Source organism: Zonotrichia albicollis, chromosome 7 (genome assembly GCF_047830755.1).
Source record: "Zonotrichia albicollis isolate bZonAlb1 chromosome 7, bZonAlb1.hap1, whole genome shotgun sequence".
In the NCBI taxonomy this organism is placed as follows: Eukaryota; Metazoa; Chordata; class Aves; order Passeriformes; family Passerellidae; genus Zonotrichia; species Zonotrichia albicollis.
In genome coordinates, this window is record NC_133825.1 from 11,145,274 (window position 1) to 11,168,745 (window position 23,472).

The 23,472-nt window shown below is 38.2% G+C and overlaps 2 protein-coding genes across 8 annotated transcripts in view; one reads left to right on the forward strand and one right to left on the reverse strand.

The window, feature by feature from the left end:
• On the reverse strand, window positions 1-19,345 carry LOC141729620 (N(6)-adenine-specific methyltransferase METTL4-like). Of its 2 annotated transcripts, none has more exons than XM_074544327.1 (9): window positions 19,208-19,345; window positions 17,319-17,833; window positions 16,550-16,612; window positions 13,080-13,446; window positions 10,904-10,973; window positions 8,908-9,082; window positions 8,590-8,696; window positions 7,890-7,978; window positions 1-1,757 (listed from the first exon to the last, which is right to left on the reverse strand). In XM_074544327.1, the coding sequence occupies exons 2-9, from the start codon at window positions 17,745-17,747 to the stop codon at window positions 1,615-1,617; spliced, it is 1,443 nt and encodes a 480-aa protein (XP_074400428.1). In that variant the 5' UTR covers window positions 17,748-17,833; window positions 19,208-19,345; the 3' UTR covers window positions 1-1,614. The 2 variants fall into 2 exon arrangements, with proteins under 2 accessions (XP_074400428.1, XP_074400427.1); XM_074544326.1 differs by having other exon boundaries at window positions 1-1,760.
• LOC141729619 (kinetochore protein NDC80 homolog) overlaps window positions 19,316-23,472 on the forward strand; it is a 17,541-nt gene continuing 13,384 nt past the window's right edge. For 2 of the 6 annotated variants that reach the window (XM_074544319.1, XM_074544324.1), the window contains exons 1-5: window positions 19,408-19,547; window positions 21,168-21,391; window positions 21,909-21,995; window positions 22,749-22,872; window positions 23,000-23,172. In XM_074544319.1, the coding sequence (XP_074400420.1) occupies window positions 21,291-21,391; window positions 21,909-21,995; window positions 22,749-22,872; window positions 23,000-23,172 (485 nt within the window). In that variant the 5' untranslated portion in view covers window positions 19,408-19,547; window positions 21,168-21,290. Of the gene's footprint in view, window positions 19,548-19,729; window positions 19,916-19,946; window positions 20,017-21,167; window positions 21,392-21,908; window positions 21,996-22,748; window positions 22,873-22,999; window positions 23,173-23,472 lie in introns of those variants that run through there. The other 4 variants (XM_074544321.1, XM_074544322.1, XM_074544320.1 and 1 more) reach the window with 4 other exon arrangements.

The following is a 23,472-nucleotide window of genomic DNA, read 5'->3' on the forward strand; positions in this document are numbered from 1 at the left end:
CAAGTTTTCATTTTCATCTTTATTACAAAATTATTAAAAACTACTCTGCTAACATTTTGAAGTTAAATTTAAATAAATCTTCACAGTGCACCAGGCTACCAAAAGGGAGTAAAGAAGGTAAACAAGTTAGGCAATGTATTTTGTTCTCCATTACAAACAGTCAGAACTCAGGAACCTGCCATCAGGAAAATCAATTTGTCCAGCACCTCTGCCTCAACTGCTATAAATGAGTAAGTGGCAGAGGCCTCATTACATTTTCTTTATATTTTTCAAAGTAAATTTAAGAACAACAAATGATACACAAAGGGTACAATTCTTTAATATATTTTTAAAGGGATCATTTTTTTGTTAGCTGAAAAATACAGCTCACAAGCATGGCTTTATAATGTTCCAGAACATAAGGAAAGAGTCTTTTAAAAAATACATACAATCTGTTAAAACTTCAGAATTTTTAAGATGTTGAGGCTGATCATTTACAATGTCATCAAAAAATTAACACCATATACACAAAGACAGAATTATCAACTGTTTTAAAAGTAACATTTTATATAGAATATGGACAGTCAAGAATTCATATGCCAGTAAATATAATCACTGTTCCTTTTATTTTCTCTAAGGCAGACAGAGTAGGAAGATACACTGCCTTCATAACTATATTAGTTCAAAACCTATTGTTTTGCAAAAAAAAACTTTAAGAAAACATGTATCATTCAGAATTGTTTACTTCCATTGACTCTTGAAAAACAATACAATTCTTTATTATAATTTTTAAAAATAGCACAAGCTACAGTACAGCAGCAGCAATGTGCTATCAGCTCAGATTTGATAGCTGCAGTGAAAATACTTTAAAATATCATTCTTTTCTTGAGGTTTGAAAAAGAACAGGGATGAACTTACACTTAACATTGTTGGCAGATGAAAAATTATTGTTTTAACCCACCATATTAACCTGATGGGTTAATATGATTATTCTTCAAAAACCACAAGCCTATAGAACCACAAAATGCTTATTCTCTAGGGTCATGTTAAACATTGACCAAGAAGGAAAACTGCAGAGTAACTAGCCCAGTTATGCCAACTTTTTACCATTCACTGGATGGTCAAATGTGATTTTGGGGTGGCTGACCACCAGGAACCACCAAAGAAACCCCTGGTACAGAAGAACGTGTATGCAAAGGGAAGGGAGCCTGTGTTAATGATTTTGGGGAAATTAATATCATCAATGTCAATGAATATGTATGTAAAATTAAGAATATAAACAGGAGCTTTCTCTGTAATCAGCATACAAATATTTCAGAGAAGATACTCCCTCATGCACCTGACCGAATAAAGAATGCCTGCTTCTCAAAGCTGCACTGCTGTTAAGGGGTTTTATCTTCACTGGTTTTTGGTAACAAAAGTATCTAAATATGTTCAGATCATCAAAATAAGGGACCACCTTGCACAGAGGGGAGATAGCATTAAACAGATATATTGTCACTTAAAGAGTTCTAACTAAAATGCAATTGGTTTTATTTCTGTTACCTTTAGGTGCACCGTCAATAATAAGGCTAAGTTCAAGAGGCCCCTGGGATGATGTGGAATTTCAGAAGGTATAGATGTTTAAGACCCAGTTCAGTTTTCATTCTCCAGAAGAGTGAAATAATCAATGTGCTGAAACTTCAAGACCTCATTTCCCCAGCTGGTCCAACCAGGCTGTAGATTGCGAGCAAACAACTCCAAGCATTCCACATCTGGCTTGATAAACTCTGCCAGAACTGCTGTGCAAGAGAAAAAAAAAAGACAACAACAATGACAATGGTACAAATAACAATAGTAAAAAAGTAAAACCTCCCCTGTGATGCTGGCAGAATAAAAAAATGAATGTTTCATTAAAAAAGGGAGAGACAGCAAATTAATTTCAGAGGTTTCATCAAACAGCTGGACTATTTATAGTGAGAAAGTAATCTTAAATAAATGCCCTTGAGATTCTGAAAAATACTGTCAAGGCCTTCAATAGCCTTGATTTATTGGTTTTCATTTAGAGAAAGGGAAGGAGGATTTATTTCAGCCTCTACATAAATGATTTCTGAATTTTTTTACTAATATCAACCAAACACCTCCTAAAGCCTTACTTAGCTCCAATAACATGGGGGCAATACTTATATATATAAATAAATAAATACATAAACCCTTTCCTTAATTAAGAGCACACTCTCTTTTCCTCTGTACCTTAAAGGGGATAAAAGTATTTTTGTAATGAAAACATTATCAAAAGTAAAAAGTAATACTATTATCAAAAGTTAAAAGTAATACCAGTTAAATAAGTACAGCACTAAAAGGGCTAAAAAAATGCAGGAACTATTTTTTTCCCCAATATCAACCTGGCACCAGAAGAGATATTTCTATAACTGTTACTGCTATTCAGTAACATAAATCTCATATTTCTTTTATAGTTGGGGATTTTTGCTGCCTAAATCCAAATATAAAGACGTCTGTCATTAACATCAACTGTGTCACTGATCACTGGTATTCTTGGAGATAGAAAAAGATCTTGCATTTTGCTTGAAAAGTATTATAGTAAAGAGTTTATTGTTAAATGTGTTACTTGTCATATAGAACCATTTAGTCTGTGGCTGGTTTGAGGAACTCCTTAACTACGTTTCATGAAATGGCTACAAAAACATGAGAAAAGCAAAGGGTTAAGGAGCCCCCAACACAGAGAAGGCAGAAAGACTGAAAAACTTATCTATACTAAAAACTGCATGTTAAGTTTTGTGTTTTGCTGCTGAAGATAAAAGAAGAAAAAGTATGGAAACATGACCCTTTCCAAAGAATACTTTGGTCATTTTTAGATCAGATCTGCTAGTGATTTCTGCGTATCTGTCACTTAAAAATACAGCTCATAAGGCCAACATTTTGCTGCTTCACTCAGCCTCTTCAGATATGATCACTGCATAAAGCAAAAACACATCCAGTCAACATACACTGAAGTATGAGAGGAAATTTTTTGGTGCAATCCAAGTACTGACTTTTTGCATCAAGTTTGCCAGTCACAGATGCCCTATGTGAGACCCCAGCTGGTCAGGCCATAGATTGCTCCTGTTGCAGAAAGATGAGCACCCGCTTCACTTTCTAGTGTTAGCCAACCCAAGGTGCATTTCCTACCTACGTGATCACTTCTTCCAAAGCTCCACTGTATTAAAAACTTTTCTGTAAATATTGTTAATGGGTGTTTCCAGGCTTTTTTGTATTTTGGCATGGTGTAAAAATCTATTCGCCTTCTCCCAATCTTTAACAAATGTCACATGAATGTCTCAGATGGGCTATCATCAAGGCAGCTTTTAATCTAAAAAATACTGCTACCAGAAGGAATCTTATTCCAAAAACCTGCTTCTTTTAGAGGCAAGATAAAATGTTTAAACAAATCTAGCATTTACAGAGAAGAGTCTGGGAAGTTTAGAGGAAAATGTACATTCTGACAGAAAACTCACACACTGTTTGGTGTCGTGGGTGTTCATCTAATTAGACACCACTTATGAGTAGTTGCTTAATATCATTTTGCAAACACATCATAATAAAAAAGTGGTAAATTTTATTGTTCTTTTCACAGCTCCATTAAGATAAAAATTTCTTGGGCATAATTTGCTGACAATTTGATCAGAGGGCCAAAGCACCTCCCCTAGGAGGACAAGCTGAGAGTTGGGGTTGCTCATCCTGAAGATGAGAAGGCTTCAGGAAGACCTGATTGTGGATTTTCAATGCTTAAATAGGGGCTATAAGAAAGAAGGCAACAAGCTTATTTTAGCAGGGCCTGCAGCAATACGACAGGGGATAAAGGTTTTAAATGAAAATAGGATCAATTCAGACCAGATATAAGGAAACAATTGTTTACAATGAGGGTGCTGAAACACTAAACAGATTGCTCAGAGAGGTGGTAGATCTTAAAATTCATAAGTTAAAAATAATCTTCATAGCATTGGGTTCAGTAATCCAAAGCAGTTTCAGAAGTCACCAAAAACTTTCATGCCTAAAAGAACAAATTTGAAAAGCACATATCAACCAATCTCAAAGACTGGCTCACCAGAAAGCAAAAAAGGGGTAGCCAAGAAACCAATCAGTTCAACAGAAGCAGGAAAAGTGTGCCAGTCTTTCTATCAATTTGGTTCTAGAATTTAAAAAGGAAGTCGCAGGAATCTCCCTCTCTCCTTCTGGCAGAGACAACATCTTTTTAAACTTCGAGGGCTTTTTAAAAAAACCAGACACATTACATATAATTTGAGATCACATTATAGTATGATTCTTCATTGCTAGGTTGTAGGCATTTACATAATCACATCAGGCAGTAACTTGCACTGCAACGAAATTACCATATCAAAAGAGCTGAATTTTGCTGGCTTAAAATCTCATTACATTGGTTTCCTTCAAATAGGAAAAATCAGTGTTCAAGTCCCAAATTATGTCTTCTTTGTTAGACCTTTGTATCACCAGTAGACTATCTTAACACACATGGATCTGATCTGCAGCCCTCAAGCAAACCCTTGGGGTTTTTCCTCTGAAAACAGCTTAGAGGAGTTCCATCAGTAGAAAAATTAAGTATTGAGTTTTTCTACCACAGGAATAGATTGAAAAACAAAACCCAGAACACAATTACTTCTATCCACTTACAGATACCACTGACAGGAAACAGGTTAAATAGATTATAAACAGCCTGTTCTTTATCATTTGCAGGTGTCACAAACACCAAGACAGCAGCTCAGGTACTTGAGCACCTAATGCCCTAGGACACGTGAAGCGAGCACAAAGGTAGCTGGCAGACACAACAGCTCCAGAAAACCCATTTCATTCCAAAGCATAATCCAGTGGCCAGGCAGGAGACTTGACACACCTGCACATTCCTAATCCCAGACACATATTGAAGATGCATGCTCAGAAAATTGTTTAAATGAGCTAAAGAATTATCTTTGAAACAAGCAACATTTTTTGAACTTCCACTGCCTAAAAAGCAAGTTCTGCATTGATAAATTGGATATATAAAGTGAAAATAAGCGTCTGCTTTTTCACTGCCTGATCAGTGAGCCTTGCAAAGCACAAAGCACAAGTTATTTCAGTTTAAAATAACCCTTCAAAAGAGTTTGCGACATAGAGGTCCTTATTGCCCAATTTGTCTAAACCCTGGACCAGAAAATGATCTGAAATCCAGCTCAAAGATGGCATTACAGCACTCCGTCTTTCCTGAACTTCAAGTTAAATCTAGATGCTGATGCAACAATCAATTAGTCTTACAGCAAGGGCTCACAAGGCCTATAAGGAAACAAAAGGCATTTACTTCTTTTAGTTCCAAGCAAACCTTTATAACATGGCCTAATAAACCATCATTGCTACAGGAGGAGGGACCTCCCATGACTCCTCATTGCACAGTTCTGCTGAATATATGCAAATTGGCTAGAACATAGCCAAGAATTAATTCCACTGCTTTTAGGCAAACTCCTACACAACAGCATTATTTTCTGACAATAAATGCATATACTTAAAAACTGGAAGAGCAATGGCTATAACAAGAACAATCTGTAATACAGGAAAAGGAAAAAAGGTGATGTGAAGTTATGTAGAACTTCATACATATCTGTAACAGAGTATCTTTTGTGCTCTCTAAGAGCACCATTGAATTGAATTAGGAAGAAAACCTGCTGTTATTTGAATCAAAACCTGGAGTAATAAAATTTGATTTTAACACATTTGCATAAAGCAGCTTAAGTACATTTACAATGACATATTAGAGCTCTAAGCATTGAACACAGCACATGCATCACCAAAACCCCTACAGTTGCAATTTCATGGTTAAATGCACTGTAGGAACACAAACATCTCTTTTTGATGGCTTACTTTAATTTACATCTTTCTTTTCCCCCAGAGAGATAAACTCTTATAATCAGTCATTAAGTGGCTACATATGTACCAACATACAACCTTTATTGTTGTAATAAGAAACAAAGTGCCAGACAGCATCAGTAAATACTATTATTTTTGGCTTTGTTACTACTAAAACAAAGCATAAAGAATGTGTCTGACTCATCAAGTGTCCTTCTCCCCCCTTGCCAAATCCCTGCTTCTGTTCAAATTTCTTCTGAACCCCTCTAGGATGTAGCTCAGCTGCTCTCTACTGGCTGCTTGAGATTATTGCCTGGTCGTGAAAGCAACACCTTGTACAGCACAAAAGTTAAAGCATCAGCAATCAGCTTTTGCTTTACTGTCTACCTTTTCATTACATAACCATATTCTGCATAGACCTGCCAAAAAACCTGTAGGATATACGTGGATTTTCACAAAAACTTTTTAAACTATTCATATTGCTCCAAGCAAGTTCATTTTTTCAAAGAGAAATACAAATGCTGCCCAATGTTATCAAATCCCATTACTCAACTGAAGACTCAAGGAATACACCCAAAAATTAGGAAGGACAGTTTCCTTCAAATTCCACTCAGGGTTATAATTTATAACGTATTCTCCAATATGGTTTCTAGATCTGCCCTACAAAATAATTGCTCCGAGGACCATTGTTGCACTAAAATTTTCCATAATACATCCAAACTGCTGGTTTGCACCCTTGGATGCCTCACAAGTCTCCTGTTTGTGTCCAAGTTTGCTGATAAATATTGGCTTGCTAAAGAGACCCTAGTGACAGCCTCATAAATAACCACCCCACTGTTCATTAGCTTAAATCAACACATATACACCCTGCTGTAGCCCTAATTCTTGGAGATGTGGCTTCAGGATGGCACAAAGATCCTTCTAGAACTGCCCTTCTGTTTCTTCCATTTTTAGCTAACCAAAGTATGTCCTTTCTACTAGTTTTTTTAACAGGTGTGTGTGTATGTATACATATATATATATGGTAATTTAATAAATGCAAGCCCCCAAACACAGATGCTAGAACATCCCTGGAGATACAACAATTGCTCAGATCAAAAGTAGTTCTACCCCTTGGGAAGAGAAAAAGAAAAGCATATCAGTGAAGCAAAGTGTGACACCTCTCCTCTCCAAGAGCATTAAACATTTCTTCTACTTGCCTTTCTGATGTGAATACAAAACACCTGGAATATTTGCAGACTCATTGCGAGCTTCCCCCTTGGTGGAGGATTAAATCGATTTTGGGTGAGATTTTAAATATATTTCTTACCACAGCCTCGGAAAGTTCTAAGGTGCTGTAATGATGAAAGAAGTACCACTTCCTATTGACTAAATTAGTCAAAGTGCTCCAGAACAATTCTTTGTACCAACTCTAAAAAGTTTAATTTATACCCACACTAACTGGCTGGCTGGAATTACTGCATCAATTTCAGTGAGCAAAACACAACTTCAGTGAGCGAAATACAACTCCTCAGAAACAAGCAAGGCATACCTTATTTTTTGCCTCTTGTTAGCAGTCTTAAAATAGTTAAGTTTTTGGATTTAAAGGCATAATTGCACTGTAGGCATATAATCAATTCATGCAGATATGTAAACATTTATTTCAGGATGACATAATAAAGAAACAGGTTTCTGCTTTCCTGTTTTATGTACTCCCAAAGTTCTCTCCCACACAAGGTACTTTAGGTCATTTGTCACGACTTCATATATGAAGTATCTGTAAAACTGTTTCTGCAGCATTTAAAAGATAAATTTTGAAAAATGCAATATTTTTTCTACGTCTACCCAAAATGTTCACACAGTACTACTTGAAGTTCTGCTTTTCACATTAATTTTCTCTCAGGATGAGGTGCTTCAGAACACTTTAAGAGGAACCACAAGTTCTGTTGAGTAAAATTGCTTGACAGATGGGAAATTAAGGCATTTCTAGGTACATCCCATAATGAGGCATCCAAGATCACTGTGCTACAGAAACATTAGGCATAAAAACCAAAACATACCAGCAAGAGGAGGTTTATGTGAATGCAGACTGCAGGGTATGCTGACAATTAACTGATGCTCTGGAATTGGAAGAACACCTTCAGATTTCCTGTCATATAAATCAGAAAAGAAAAGAAATGTGAGAATGAATGAATGAATGTTACCCAATGTGATGCTACAGCTCTTGCAGAGTTATTTCAGATGGGAGATAACACACAGAATGTTCATTCACAAACTTCAAAGTCCAAGGGAAATTAAATGTTGCTCAGACATAATACATAAAACAACTTATGAAACAAATTATGAAATCATTGAGGCTTTGGACAAAACATGGTTTACAATAGCCATGCAAAGCCACTGAGAACAAACAATGCAGTCTTTTATGTCAGTATGTATGGAACAACAGCAGCATCCCCAAAATGGCATCAGCCTGTGCCAAGGGCTCGTGGTCCAAGAGAACCTGTCAGCAAAGGAAGCCCTGTCCACAAGGCTTTTGTCCAAGAGTTTCCCAAGAGAGCAGATACAGGAACACACAGGGGTTCCCTTCTTTAGTCTCACTAAGGCACTCCCTTACTCCAAAGCTAATAAGGCTATCTTTAGGTTCACAATCAGCCAAGAGATTTTGGGACATTATATTGCATTATGAGTTAGTGATACATACAAAGGGAATCCTAGCAGCTGAAAAAAAAAAAGACATTTACCATAAATATCCTGACATACCTTAAGGCTTCCTTTACATCTGCCTGAACTCTCCCCAATATGAGAACTTCATAGGGTTTTTTGTGCAAAGAATCCAAAGGCAACACAAATTCTCCAGCTGTAGTAATCTGACACAAAAGAGTTAAAAATATACAGCAGAAAATTTTAATATCCCATATTTTCCCAAGACCTTTTCCTTTAAAAAAAGAAGGATATTGATGATATCACAGCTTTCAAATAGCGACGTAAATGGTAGTAAATAGACAAATGAGAAGAACACAAAGTGTCATAGTGCAAGTCTTCTCAGTCTCCAAGAAAGCAACAAAATAAAGAACTTACTTTTACCCAGTGCCACTCAGCAAGTGTTTTCACTGACCAGTGAGGATAAAGTTCATCCTTAACAAAACGTAAGTGCTTCTGTCTGTTAGTCACCCACATGACTACAAGACAATTTGGAGCAGCTAGTGCTGGTACAGGAATCTGCTTGATTTGCCATGAAGACAAGTAGCTGTACCTGTGCCAATAAAGTAAGAAAGCAAATTAGCATATACCAACCATAAAACTTTCAAAGCAAAACAAATGGATAAAAAAATTACACAGACCACTCACTTCAAGAATCATCTCCTGACAATCTAAGTCATAAAAATAGTTCAAGACTGACACCCAGTGGACAATTCCGAGAGATTTGATATAAAATCATTAGTGTATGAACATAAGTTTTGCTGAGCAGAACCTTGAACTATGTACTTTCACTATGCCTTGAAATAAAGCACTATTAGTTGTGACTCTTAAGTTTAGGAGCCCATGTTTCTTTTCATTTAAGAACTATCAGATGTAACTCAATATTCTCATCCTTGTGCCAGAACAAAGCTATTTAGTGAACAGCTTCTTAGGCAATGTAATGCTATTCATTTCTCATAATAAACTCTCTTCTGAATGAAAATGACAAGTGAGTCACACTAATTTGAATGGCAACAGAACAGGTCATTAGAGATAACAACTTCTCCAATTATTTTCACAAGTTGTTCATTTTTTTTAATTATCAGCCATGGTGGAAGTTTTCTAGGTTATTCAAAACCATTCTGCACTTTTCTGAACTAACTGAATGCTACATTGGTGAATCCAGGATGCTTTCCAGATCCTGTCCTGTTCTACCATTTTTTTTTCATGATGCAATTCTACACTATCAATAAACTGCAGCTCGTGGAACCTACACACTGCAGCACCAAAAATATTGGCACACTGCCTAATGAAAATTGGCAGCCACCATGTGGGTAGCCAGGACCCTACACAATGCTACAGTGAGAAACAGCAAACAAGGATAAAATCCAAATACCTCCTGGACTGTCTAGAGGAGAAAGTATTCACCTAGATGAGAAATGCTTCACAATGACTAGCTGCCAACAAGATAATTATGAGCAGTGATGGCTCCTCCATTTTTTGCCTTTATTTCATAAGGGAGAAAGGATCTTGGTGACTAACTTATGCTCATAACTACAATTATTCTCTGAGTACCTTATATACTCAAGAAAGACACTTCTGAATGAGAAATGTCTCATTTGAATGAGAGTTTAGAGAGGTTTCTGAAGGGCTTTCAAAGGACAGCCTACACATCCGTCCCTACATCTTCAAATGTTATGTCTTCATAACAAGATCAAAAGCCACGGCAAACTTTATTCTAGAAAGTTGTAAGACCATATTTCCTGTCCACCCTTCTTTCACAGAGATACAATTCCATGGTAATAAGAGGACTCCACTAGCATAAACATGATGTTACTCAGCAGTGGAGGAAGCCCATAAAAAATTAAGTTAATAACTTCATAAACTACAGTACTCAGAGCTCCTATTGCACTAGAAGATTTCACTGCTGCATTATCATGTTTTTCTAAACATTAGACTCAAGCTTAAGTTACACCTCAAATTAAATAAAAACGCACTCCAACTTCCTAGCAAGATTTCAGTCCTGGAAATACTTACATATTTATCTAGCTTTATGTCCACTGAAGAAACCTTATTAATTACAAACTAATATGTGCATGATCTGGGCTGTACAGAACAGCTGAATCCATACTTTCTTTGTAAAGAGCTAACATTCTCTCACCAGCTAGATAATTCAAGATCTACTCTTGCAAATATCTTGTATGCCAAGTATCCAACACATTTCAGTGAAATACCTAAGGCAGTCCATAGATTTGAAGGTAAGCATGTGTGAAAATATTTACAAGTTTGAGCTACAGTCTCACAGTGGTCCTGGATTGGATCAATATATTAAAATGTTAATTACCCTCTGTAATCTACGATGACAAAGTTTGGTTGATTTTACTAAAAAACATACCTGTTACTCCTTTTAACAGACTTGTTCTCCCATGGTGGATCAATCACAATTACATCATATTTTTTCTTGTCTGGCAAGTGAAATTAAAAAAAAAAAAAGAAAAATCAGTAAAGTAGCTTTAAAAAAAATCTATGAGTTAAAACAGATATATAGCAAAACTGCAAATTTCTTCTGTTCTTTTCAAATAAGAAGTTAAAAGACTTTTGACATGCTTGTGTTAATTCAGATAATCATATCCATAAAATTCAGTATTTTTTGGCTGATTACCTAAGGAAAAGACTTTTATGTGGTCTGTGTCAGATCCCTCTAAGAAAGTTTGAGTATCTTTAGGACTTTCAGGGAAAGAAAGGATAGCAGAGTGCAAGTCTCAAAAGTAAAATTTTTTCAAAGTTTCCCAACAGAAGTTATGCAATAAGGCATCCAGCTGAGTGAAAAGCTACAGCCCTGAATGCAAGATTCCTGTCCTGTTTGATCTTTTATCAGGCCAACAGAGACATGCAGAGCTTCAAGCCAGCTCTAGAAAACTGTTTTGCACTACTGGAGGTAAAGAGAGACAGATAGTGTATGAAATGAGAATCAATGAAGAGTAAAAGAACCGATAGAGTTTTCATGGGAGAAGCTGAGTTTACTTTAGCTGGAGGATAAAAGATACAGAACACATGCACAAAAAAACAGAACTCCCCAATTTTAATTCTCCAGAGAACATCTTTGTTCTTTCATTTAGTCTGACAGCAAGAACAACAGCTTAGTATTTGATGTTCATGAAATGTGATTACTACACATTATTCATTTAACACTGGAGGTGTTATCCTCACAGTGGACTGACCAGCAAGAATTACTTCTATTTTGGCAGGTGAAAGGGAAGATGAAAAATAACAATTAAAATGGACAGCAGATTTACTCAGGAAAAAAGTCTACAGTCAGGGCATTATGTTAACATTCACTGTTGCTTATTTCAAAAGCATTTGCTCAGATTTCTTGGACTGCTCTGTAACTCTTTGGAGAATCTTATATGCTCCACTGTGGAGAGTGGTAGCAGAATGATAATAATCTTCTTTCTTTCCTACAGATGAAAACAGCTTCCTAGCTAGATTTTGGACTTCAAATGCAAAATTATTATTTAGATAGCAAGATTCTACTTCCTGATTATCTTCTCAATAAAAAACAAAATTAAAAAATCATAGCATCTAAATTACATATGCTTCCTCTCTTCTCATGTGCAATTAAAAAAAATCTAAAATTACTGATTAGAGGGAAGAGCAGTAATGCCCAGCTCTTGCTTACAGGCAACATCTTTCCTGTAAGACTGTCTGGTAAATCCTAGCTATGACTGATAGTGACAAAAATAATAGTAATAATAATGAAGGTCAATTTGAAAGCTACTGGAATGGCACTGAAGACTTATGCATGCTGTCAGCTTAGGGCTGGGGATAGTGCCTTGGATAGCTTTTGATCTACTTTTACAGAGAACTTGATTATTCCAAAATCCCCTCATTTCCCTGTTGCTGATTTTTACATAAGCCAATACCCTCAGCTGTGAAACACAGAAGCTGAAAAGACAAGTCATGCTTGCTACTGGTGGTCTTGCCTTCCAGCTGGGTGCAACAGCCTGTCAAACTGTTACCCTCCCTGGGGGATACTGGGTTTTGTTCCACGACCTGTTTATTCCAATCTAAAAAGACCCTGCCACTGAACAGGATGAGTCTGTAAGTGAACATTAGCTTTATGGCGCACTACCTCATCCCCCCGCCATGGACTAATCTAGCTAAAAATCAAGACAGCAGCATCACCACTTCAGCAGCAGCATGGACCTACCTATGCTAAAGGCTTATCCTGTGGGACAGGGACCCAGCAGCACAGCTAGTCTCAATTCAACGTTTCCATGCCTTCTAAGCTGATAGCTGCTCAGAACACGCTCACAAACTGCTGCATTTTGGCTGAGACTTTTAAAGGAGCCTCCTGGAGACAAATAATCCCCTCATAACATGATTTCCTAGCCAACCTTCAACATTCCTTTGAAAGTCCTTACCTATTTGCACAAAGTTAGAAATATCACCTTGAAAGCCTGCAGCAGCATTTGCTATGAGCGTAATGCTATAGCTAAAATCTGTTCACTGAGTCATCTTGACATTAACTGCCCTTCTTGGGCAGGAGAAAACCACCTAAAGATACTTACAGTTCAGCAGGGGCTGTAAACATGAAATATCAGATAAGAGGAAACTGCTTCTTGGTGGCACCAAGTATTTCTGCCCCATTAACACAATAATCTTTGCACAGTTTGAGCTGTTTTCCACAACATACGAAAGCAGGTCCTGCTCTGCACTGGAGGTTTCCTCCTCTAGCACACATACAGCTTGATGGTCACTTTCATTCACAGCTGGAAACTGCTTTGCCATTTCACATAGTTCAGCCAACCCACAGACAATGTGCTGAGGAACATTATTCTTCCTGCAACTGAGTTTTGCAGTCATACGGTGAAGAAAACCACTTTTGAGTCCCTCTTGGACTAAATCCAAAGTCCCTTCCCAAATGAGCTTCCTGACCTGTATGGTGACAAAAAAAAAAAAAAAAAAAAAAAAAAAAAGGAAAAAAGAAAAGATCTTTCAAGTGTCTGTTTGACCAGGGAATACAACTGAAATCAAAACATTTTCAATCTGCAGGCAGGGAAAAGTATCCTTGCCAATTACTGAGATCATTGGCTCAAAAGCTACAAAGGTTTTATAATAAGGCGTCTTGGTCTAACCCCAGCTGGCAACCAAGTACCACACAGCCATTTGCTTACACCACATGCCTCCCAGTCCCTGGTGGGGAGAAGAATCCAAGGAAAAAAAGCAAACCTCATGGGCTACTGTAAGATCAGTTTAAAAACTGAAACTAAAAAATTATTATCATTACTTTTATTATTGAAAAGTGGGAGTGAGACAGAAGTAATGCCCAAAAGACACAACTGATGCACAGTAAGAACACCTACTGACTGATGTCCAGCCCATCCCTAAGTAGCAAATCCATGGCTCCTGGCCAACTCCTATTGTTTATATAGTGAGCACGATATCCTATATCCTATGGAATATCCCTCTGGCCAGTTCGGGGCATCTGTCCTGGCTGTGTTCCCTCCCAGCTTCCTTTGTGCACCTGCTCATTGGCAGAGCACAGGAAACTGAAAACTCCTTGACTCAGGGTAAGCACGGCTTAACACGCTAATGTTTCAATTGTTGCAGTCAACATTACCCTCATGCTAAACCCAAAATGAGAATATTTGATGTTTTCCGACCTATCCTGACCAGGCTGGAAAGGACAAAGCAGCTGCATCTGGGTGCAGACATTTGGGCAACAGATCTAGCTTTAGCATTCAATATGTTAACTCTGGGGCTTTTTAGAAGTCTTAGGTTTATTTTTCATTTGCAGCACTCCCAACTCCATCAACTGTGCATTAGCTGTCCAGCTACCAAGCAGAAAACTGGAGAAAGAAAGAGTGATAAACTACTGAATAAAACATTTCAGACAACAGATGTGGAATATCATTGTTTCAACCAAACACAAATTTCAAAGCAATTATCTGAAGTTTAATTTAAAATTCTAATTTAATTTCAAGTTACTGTGCCCATGAACATCTTTTTAATTAAAATGTATACTGGGATCTAAAAATCAGTAATTTTCCACATTTCAATTCACTTCATAAAACAACAGTTTATGCATTTTACAGTCATACAGAAGTACCATCAGTAAATCAAATTAAAGTATCAGAACTCAATTTTTGCAACTTTTCTAAGTGGCAAACATCTCAAATAGCCTGTTAGTCAGTCCAGGATGACACAAGTCTTGGATGTATTTACACTGTCATTCACCTATTGGGGAGTCAGCACCTCCGCTTCACAAAATTTAGAGACCCATTTTATTCCAAATCATGGAGCCTTTATGAGTTTTGATTGTCAGTGAGGTGGGTTTATCCATTTGTCCATTGTCAGTTACAGGGGCTTTATTAAAGCCCCTGTAAAAAGCCTTTATACTGTGGTTTCAAAAGCTTCTGATTACAGAATCTTCAAGATTACAAGAGGGCTTTACAAAATGCACTTTATTACAATTCCCAGATTAGTGGAAGAGGAAGAAAAAGATTTTTTTTTATAATTTAATAACGCCACCTCTAGATATCAGACAGTACAGAGTTATAAATTTTTAGTACCTAGGTTTGTGATAAAAAAAGCTCATATTGCTTCAACAGAATTAATAAACATATCTTCAGAAATTATACCTTCTTACATGCATGTGTTAATTTACAGATGGACAAAGTCTTGAATATGAAGCAATCAAAGCAGGAGATTTAACAAATGGCTGCTGAAGGAGTTTAGCGTATTTTGTACTCTTCCCTATATTGACACTGACTGAAATTCATACATGGATTCAACAGCTGAAATTCATAGATTCACTTGCAAAAACAAAAAATTGCGGTTGTTTGGATTTATTTTTGATGAGTCTACAGATATAAATAAGTGTCAAAATAATCTGCCTTAACTTGCAGAGGTATAACCTTTAATAACACAAATTTAGTAAAAACCCAATACTTTCTAATCTGTGAATGATACAAGAGGCTAACTGGAGTCACTGATTTTTCCGAACTCTGTATCTTCCACATATTCACCAAATATCACCAAAGTTACACATACCTCCAAGGAATCAAACTTCTTTTTTTAATTTCTTTCCTTATTTCTATTGTTGAATGATTTTTTAGCCTTTGTGTTTTCATAATCATGTTGATGCTGAACTTCAAAGTTTTCTCCTTTAAGGTGATTCTGCACATGCACAGCTTATTCAAAAACATAATCACAGGACCTCTACACTGTATAAGCAAGTTTACACACACACATGTTTACTACAAGACTGTTGCTATATAAAAGAAAAAAGCATAGTCATCTAAATGTAGTTCAGGCAGAACAGATTTAAGCAAAAAGCCCAATATGATTAAACTTTTGTCAAAGGAAAGAAAGCAAGTGTAGTTCCTAGTTCAGGTTCACATTACTATTTGGGAAAGCAGTAAGAATACATCAAACATTACCTACAGATTGCATTTCTACAATTCATTACTATGTTTCAGTGTAATTCAGTTGTATCTTCGCCAGTACACAACAGACATAAGCATACAGACTTGAATTCAAATTCATTCATAATGTTTTAGTAGGACAATATAAAATGTCAGAGAATGATTTTTTTTTTTTTCAATTGCAGAATAAGATATTTTGAAGCACATTTGGTCACAAAGTGTTGAGTAACTCCAGCACAGTGTCCTGAAACACTGAAAGCTTATCTTCAGAACAGGTTACGATGCCAATTTCAAATCAGCCAATTCCTAACCTTCAACTCATCACAACACAATATTCAGTTGTCTATAACAGTCCAAGTTACTATATGAATGCAGCTTCCAGGTCTTTCTAATGTCTCAGATGCAAGTTCACATGTATCCACATAGAAGATCCATGCTGTAAGCACAAATTCAAATGAGGACTGGAGAGACTGACCTTCCTTTCCCTTTCCTTCTTTTCACCAGTGGAACAAGCTACAAAACCAGAATTTGTTTGCAACCATGCCCTTCACTCAGCACACGCCCAAAGTCAGGTAGCAGGTACTTGTAAAATATACATTTTTCCAACTTACCTTTGAATGGTATTCCAAAGCATCCAGTTCACCTTGGTTGAACACACATTTCCTTTTACGTTTCTGCAGAATTAGCAAAAACCAACAACAAAATCCATATCATTCCACAGTGAAATAAAAGGGGAAAACACATCAAAAATACCTGAATTACAAATGAACTCTAAAAGCAGAAGGAAGTTTCCTGTTTTTCTATCACAAGTCAAATAAGCAAAAAGATCTGAAAATACCTAACCTGCTGCACGCTTTCACAAGGTACATAGGCTTAAAACTGTTTTAAATTATTCATGGCACTAGAATCTGAAGGCACCTAGTGCACAGTTTGTGCTCATGCCTCCTTCGGGCCCATACTAAAAGTTTCAGCTGCCAAGGGCAGTTTACCAATTAGAGAAAAAAATTAACTATGTCTTCATGATTACATTTATTGGCTTAGACAAGTGACTCTTATTTTCTTTTATCCGTATGGAACAGTACTAAACAACACTGAAAGTAAATTCATACTGTCCTTCCCAATTTGATAATCTGCACAATCTCAACAGCTACCACAGCTTCAGACTGTGTACCTGACCACAACAAGTGTCAGGAGATTTCAGGAGCAATCCACTGCTTATGAGACACAGAATGCACATTACTGACATGAGGGACACAGGAATATTCTCAAAAGTTCCCACTCTTCTACACTACCTAAAAAGACTCAGGTATGCAAAACCATATTAGTAGTATATTATTTATCAAGGGATTACTGTAATTTACTGTGTTACAGATAACATACCTTCCTAGCAGTGGCAAGAGAATCTCCAGTGTCACTCTTTGCTCCTTCTTGGTATTCCTCTCTGTTGCTGTTGGCCTTTATTTCTGTCAGACTCACCTCAGGGCATCCCTGACACAGCTGCTCCTCAGGAGCTGCAGCTATATAGGGCTTAGAAATATCAAAGAACTCCTCCCGAAACACGTATCTCATTTTTGCTCTTTTACCTTCTGTTTCTACAGCATTTCCAGGACAGTAAGAAGGACCATTGCTTGATGAAGGGGTGGCAGCAAAAGTAGAAATACTGTGACAGTCTTCAGTAGATGTGGCAGAAGTACTGGGAGTGACACCACCAGGGTGTGCAAAGGAGTCACAGACCTCATAGCCACACTGGTTGATGAAAGAGAGATGATCCACAAGCCATCCCACTGCCAGACGATGTACCACGGACATCGTAAGTCCCCTTTTCAGGATGAAAAATCAGCTCCCTGAAACCATGGCCTTCATCAACCATTTGCTCTTCCTGGAGCAACCTCCTCCTGTGGGAATTTTTATAAGAATTCACTTTACAGAATTATCACTGTTTAATAAATTAGCACCTACCTTCTGACAGACATTTCCATGCCCACACAGGGCACACTGTTGAAACTCCTGACTTCATCTGCTTTCCCCATTATGTTCATCCCTATACCACTACTATTTTTATAGCAGCTAAATTTTACACAACTTTTTTATACTTTTATACGGTATGCACTTACTCTTTTTAACAAGTCAGAAAACAGCCCTATGACCCACCAATTAAGTCTAACACTATATGGTATGTGTGTATATCTACACACTGCATATACACCACATATACATGCATTTACACTACATGTCTTTACTATATATGTTACACACACGCTATGTAGACTACATATATACTATTTATATGCACATGCTATATATACACACATATGCTATATATATATTCACACATGTGAAAAATGCCAATCACTTGCTTTTAAAATTTTAAAAGTTTAATAGTAATAAAAATGGTTATAAAAATAGCAATATAATTAGAGTAATAATTATTTGGACAATTTAGATTAGGACAATATGAGACAATAGAAACAAAGAGTTACGGATGTCCAGGTACCTCTTTCTGGGCAGCATAAGCCCGAAAAAGGACAGCCATTAATGAAGGATTAACTCCTAAAAACAATAACCTGTTGCATATTCATACACCTCATACATGACGAATAAATTCCATTCAAACACAGGATTCTGTCTGGTCATCGTCAACTTCTTCCTCTCAACCCTAACTGGCATCTTCATGGCTGAGTGAGGAGGGAAGAAGTTAGAGAATTTATTGCTCTCTTATCAGGAGAAACTTTCTCTGAAAGATTTAGGTGTCCTGTGGCTGCTATCTCGCTGCAAGTCCTTTCTTTAAAAAAAATCTTACATAGCATAGTTTCTATTTTAACATTTTGTTATAACCTAAAACTACATTTAACACACTACTTAAGCAAATTAATACAGTATCACTTTCTAACATAACACATATAATACTCATTTTAATATTTGCGAAAAGCCAATCATAAAATATGCATTTTTCACACACATAAGCACACACATATATGCACATATACACACTGTAGTTATATATACGTGCATACACCGTATCTACACACACACAAATATACATATATATACATATAGAGACATAGATCACTATGACAGCACCCGGGAGCAGTAACACAGGCACAAGGGCAGGGGCAGCCGCGGCCCCAGCGCTGCTGAGGCCGGGTGCCGACTCCCATCCCCGCGGGCACACAGGGACCGAGAGCTCGGGCTCTTCCCTAGGAAAACTCTCGGCGGCTTGAAAAAAACCCGGGGCTCGCCGTGGCCGGCAGCGCCTGGCAGACACTCACCGTGGGCACATCCAGGTCGCCGTCCAGCCATGGCCCTTCCCCGAGCCTTTCCGGGGGTGGAGCCTCCTCCTCTCGGTTTCCCCCGCTCCTCCTCCGCTCCGTTTCCCCCGCCCCTGGTCCCCGCCCGCGGCGCTGCCCGGCTCGCGGCCCCGCCGTGACGCAGTTCCGTGTGACGCCTGGGCCACGTCCGGGCGGGCGGATTTGAAATTGCGAGGAGGCGGCGGCGGCGGCGCTGGCGGTAACGGCAGGGCGGGGAGCGGGGGGCAGTGGCAGTGGCAGCGGCAGCACCCTCACTCCTTCACCCCCTCACCCCCCTAGGACAAGTGTCCGTGCGGCGGCGGTGAGTCCCGGGCTGCGGGCTCGCCGCTGAGTCCCCTCGGTCGCCTTCGGTGCGGTTTAGACGCGCTCTCAGGGCGAGCGGGTGGAGCTGCGCCCGGCTTTGCCGCGCTCTACGCTTTCTTGGTTTTTTTCTTGCTGGCATGTTGGCTCTGGCAATCTGCTCTTAAATCTCTGCTCTTTCAGAGTCCTGCCTTTTGTCAGCAGCTGTGTGGCCAGCAGCACCAGGGCAGTGACAGAGCCCTGTACGCGGCACTGGTGAGGCCGCATCTCCAGCGCTGCGGCCACGTCTGGGCCCGCAATTCATTGAGGGGCTGGAGCGTGTCCAGAGAAGGGCAACGGAGCTGGGGAAGGATCTGGAGCACAAGTCTCGTAAGGAGCGGCTGTGGGAGCTGAGGGTGTTTAGCCTGGAGAAAAGGAGGCTCTGGGGAGCCTTATCACTCTGGAACCACCTGAAAGCAGGCTGTAGCCAGGTGGGGGTCGGCCTCTTCTCCCAGGCAATAAGCGAGAGGACACGGTGTCAAACTGCACCAGGCTTTGGTGGGACAGTTGGAGGAATTCCTCCACAGAAAAGGCGATTATACACTGGAATGGACTGCTGTCGTGAATGAGTGTGTTAAGCTTGCTCAAACAACCACCACACATGCCCAGCGTGGTGGTGTAGTCAGTGTCCCTGGAGCTGTATAAGAAAAGGCTGGATGTATCACTTAGTGCCATGGTCTAGCTTACAAGGTGGTGTTTGGTCATAAGTTGGACTTGATGATCTTGCAGGTCTTTTCCAACCTAATTGATTCTGTTATTCTAGAAGCTAATTGCTTGCTATGATTGTGAAAATTCATTCTCTTTGTGGTTGGTCCCAGTTAAAGTAATGGAATAATGCAGATTCTTCCCCAGACACAGTGAAAAATGCTGCCCTATGAATTGAGCTTGAGCTAAACTTCTGTTGTGGTTTGTGAGCAGTGGAACTGGAAGCAAAATGAAGCAACAGTTTATATTAATAATGTGTTTTGGTAACATCTGTAATAGAGGGAGTTTTTATTAGTTATAATTCAGTCATTTAAGCCCATCTCACAAATAAAGTAGAACGTCTTTAGAGGGCAGAAGCAGGCAATTTTTGTGACTTAATGTTTTGTGAGTTCTGTTTACTTCAAATTCCCCCTTAATGCCACAGGGGATAATGGTCTTAATATTCCAGTTTGATTTATATGCTGCATGCATATTCTGAAGAGAGCCATAATATTATCTCAGAATAGGTTTTCCAGTTATTGTGCTGTAATACTGGGAGATCAGTTGCAGAGGAATGGGCGGGCTCAGGACAAGAAGCTCAGGAGCTGATGTACAGCAGAAGCGCTGTAAGCAGTACTGGTGTACTCGTGGTAGTGTGGCCTTTTTCCCAGTGGACTGAAATGAAAAATTTCTCAAGCTCTTTTGCTTTTGGGACCTGTAGGTCTGAAATGACCAAATGTAAAGAAAGACAAAACAGTAGGTTTGGAAGAAACACTAACACTTTTTATCAATAAAATGGTTGATTTAAAGGGCTGTGGCTGCTCTTATATATTTGAGGATTCTAACACAATTTTTTTTCTTTCTTCTTTTTTTTTTTTTTTTTTGGTCCAATGTACAGGTCTACTTGTTTATTCTGAGTCTTTGGAAAATCATTGTGGCATTTAGAAAAGAAAATACCCTTAGGTCCTGGATTTTCTGATACTGCTGGAATACTGAGGGATTGTGGTTTACAGCAGTCACAATGAGGCGAAGCTCAAGTATTGCTGGAAGCAGCAGTCGACAATCTATGATGGCACTGAGAGTGCAGGACACCAACAAGATGGGTCTTCAGACACCTCAGATGTAAGTCTGGCTAGTGATGTTGCTAAAAATAAGTATATAAAACTAATTCTGAAGAGATTTATTATAGTGTGTTTGAGTGTGAGTAGCAACTGAGGGGAAAAAAATAAGACAGTGAGAAGAAGGCTCCCTACAGCCAAGGGTGTTTGCACATGTGCTCCAGTTTTGCAAAAATACTTCCTTTCTGTATGAAACATGACACATGTACTTGTGTCATGTTTCAAATGTAACACTTTGTTACGTGTTTCTGAGGAGATAGCTGGATGCATCAGTTAACCTTTCTAAGATGTTGGGGGATGAAGGTGCTTAGGAATATATGAGTGTTTGTATCACTCTTGTATGAGCTATGTATGGTCTATGCAGGGGTCTATTCCTATGTCTATTCCTTTTAAATATTCCTTAAATATTGTAGATTTTATTTACAGTCTTGTACTATAATACAAGTACTATAAGAGCTACTTACTATAGCTCTTGTATGAATTGGTAGAAGTAGTCACTTGAAACTTTTTGTGCTCCTCAGGAAGGACAGAAGCACCTTTGGGAAGCTGAGCATGAGCAAACCTACATCTGGAGCTTCAGAAAGAAAAGTCAGCTGTTTTGGGAACAGGTATGGATAGCTTTTGTTGTCTGCACTGTACATTAAAACAAAAATGATCCTCTAATTTTGGTAATTTTCTTTCTTGACAGATTTTCACTATAGAGAATAATGGATCTGAGGCAAGCTGACCTTCAGGTCTGCCTTCCTCCAGTCCTTGATCACTAAACAATAATGCTATGGAGTAGGAATTGCTTTGGGAGCTTTATTTTTTTTTTCTTTTGGGAATGATGTGCACTGCAGACCTTAAGAGTATCTCAATACATTTTCTTGTTTAAGAAGAATGACTTTGGAAGTATACTCTGCATTAGTTTCCTCTCTCTGATACAAACTTTCCAAAACTCTATAATCTTTCTACTTAGCTCATGACTTTCTGTGTTATGGGTATCTTCTTGGTAGTACCCCATTGTTGCAGAGGTTATTCCTTTTAAATATTCCTTAAATAGTTTTAGAGTTTATTTACAGTCACCAACTTTATTTTTTTTCATCTTTGGGGTATTTTTCTGCTCTCTAAAAGTTTATTTCTTTCAATAAAATGAAGAAAGTATTCATCTAGGATGCAGTAATCTTTGTTGTACTTATGGCATTGTGACTTCCAGGTTGATGATGTTTTTCCAATGACCTTAAACAAAGAGAAAACTTCAAGTATCACTTTTTATAACAAATGCAAAGAAAACAAAGCTAGCAGTTGTTGTGACTTAAACATGAGGAGAGTTCTTCTTTCTATGTATTGTCACAAGGCCTGTATTTATTGTCTGTCCCTAGAGTGAGTGGGGCTGGAGGGTCACGCAGCAGCCAGTACGGTGTGTTTGGGACAAAAAAGATAAAGGATCCCAGGCCCCTTCATGACAAGACATTCATCCAACAATGTATCAAAAAGCTTTATGAGGTAACATATTAACTTGTTCTGCATGTATGTTATGAGGTGTAAAATGTGCTAGTCAAAATGGTTATTTCCCTTGGTTTCAACTATAAATTTTATTTAGTGACTGGTATTCCGTGTTTCTTTTGCACAGTTCCTTGTTGAGAATGCTTATGCCCACAATGTTTCCGTGAAATCACTACAATCTCCATCAGTTAAGGACTTTTTAAATATCTTCACCTTTATCTACAAATTCCTCTGCCCTTCTTATGAACTGCCTGACTCAAAATTTGAAGAGGAAATTCCCAAAGTTTTTAAAGACCTTGGGTAAGATGATTGTTGTTAGTTTCCTGGGCTGAATAGATATGCTATGGCTAGAAATTTAAAAGCTAAGAATTCTGCATTGATAGTTGGGGGGAATGGATAGGTTTATTTATTCAGATGAGACTCTAAAAGTAAAATGTTGTGATTGCTTTGTTTCACTTTTGTTTAATTTAACTCTAGGTTTACTCTCTGATTTTCAGCATCTGCTATACATTTTATATTTGAATTTACAGAACTATAAGCTCTGGGAATCTTGCATTGTCATGTAAAATTTAATTGATTATTTGTATAGAACTTTGGAGG

Excerpts from the sequence above, each read along its gene's own strand:
- LOC141729620 (XM_074544326.1), bottom strand. The coding sequence starts at position 17,747 with ATGTCCGTGGTACATCGTCTGGCAGTGGGATGGCTTGTGGATCATCTC. Across the intron at positions 9,083-10,903 it reads TCTGTTAAAAGGAGTAACAG|GTACAGCTACTTGTCTTCAT; the intron begins GTATGTTTTTTA and ends TTATTGGCACAG. Across the intron at positions 8,697-8,907 it reads CTGAGTGGCACTGGGTAAAA|ATTACTACAGCTGGAGAATT; the intron begins GTAAGTTCTTTA and ends CTTTTGTGTCAG.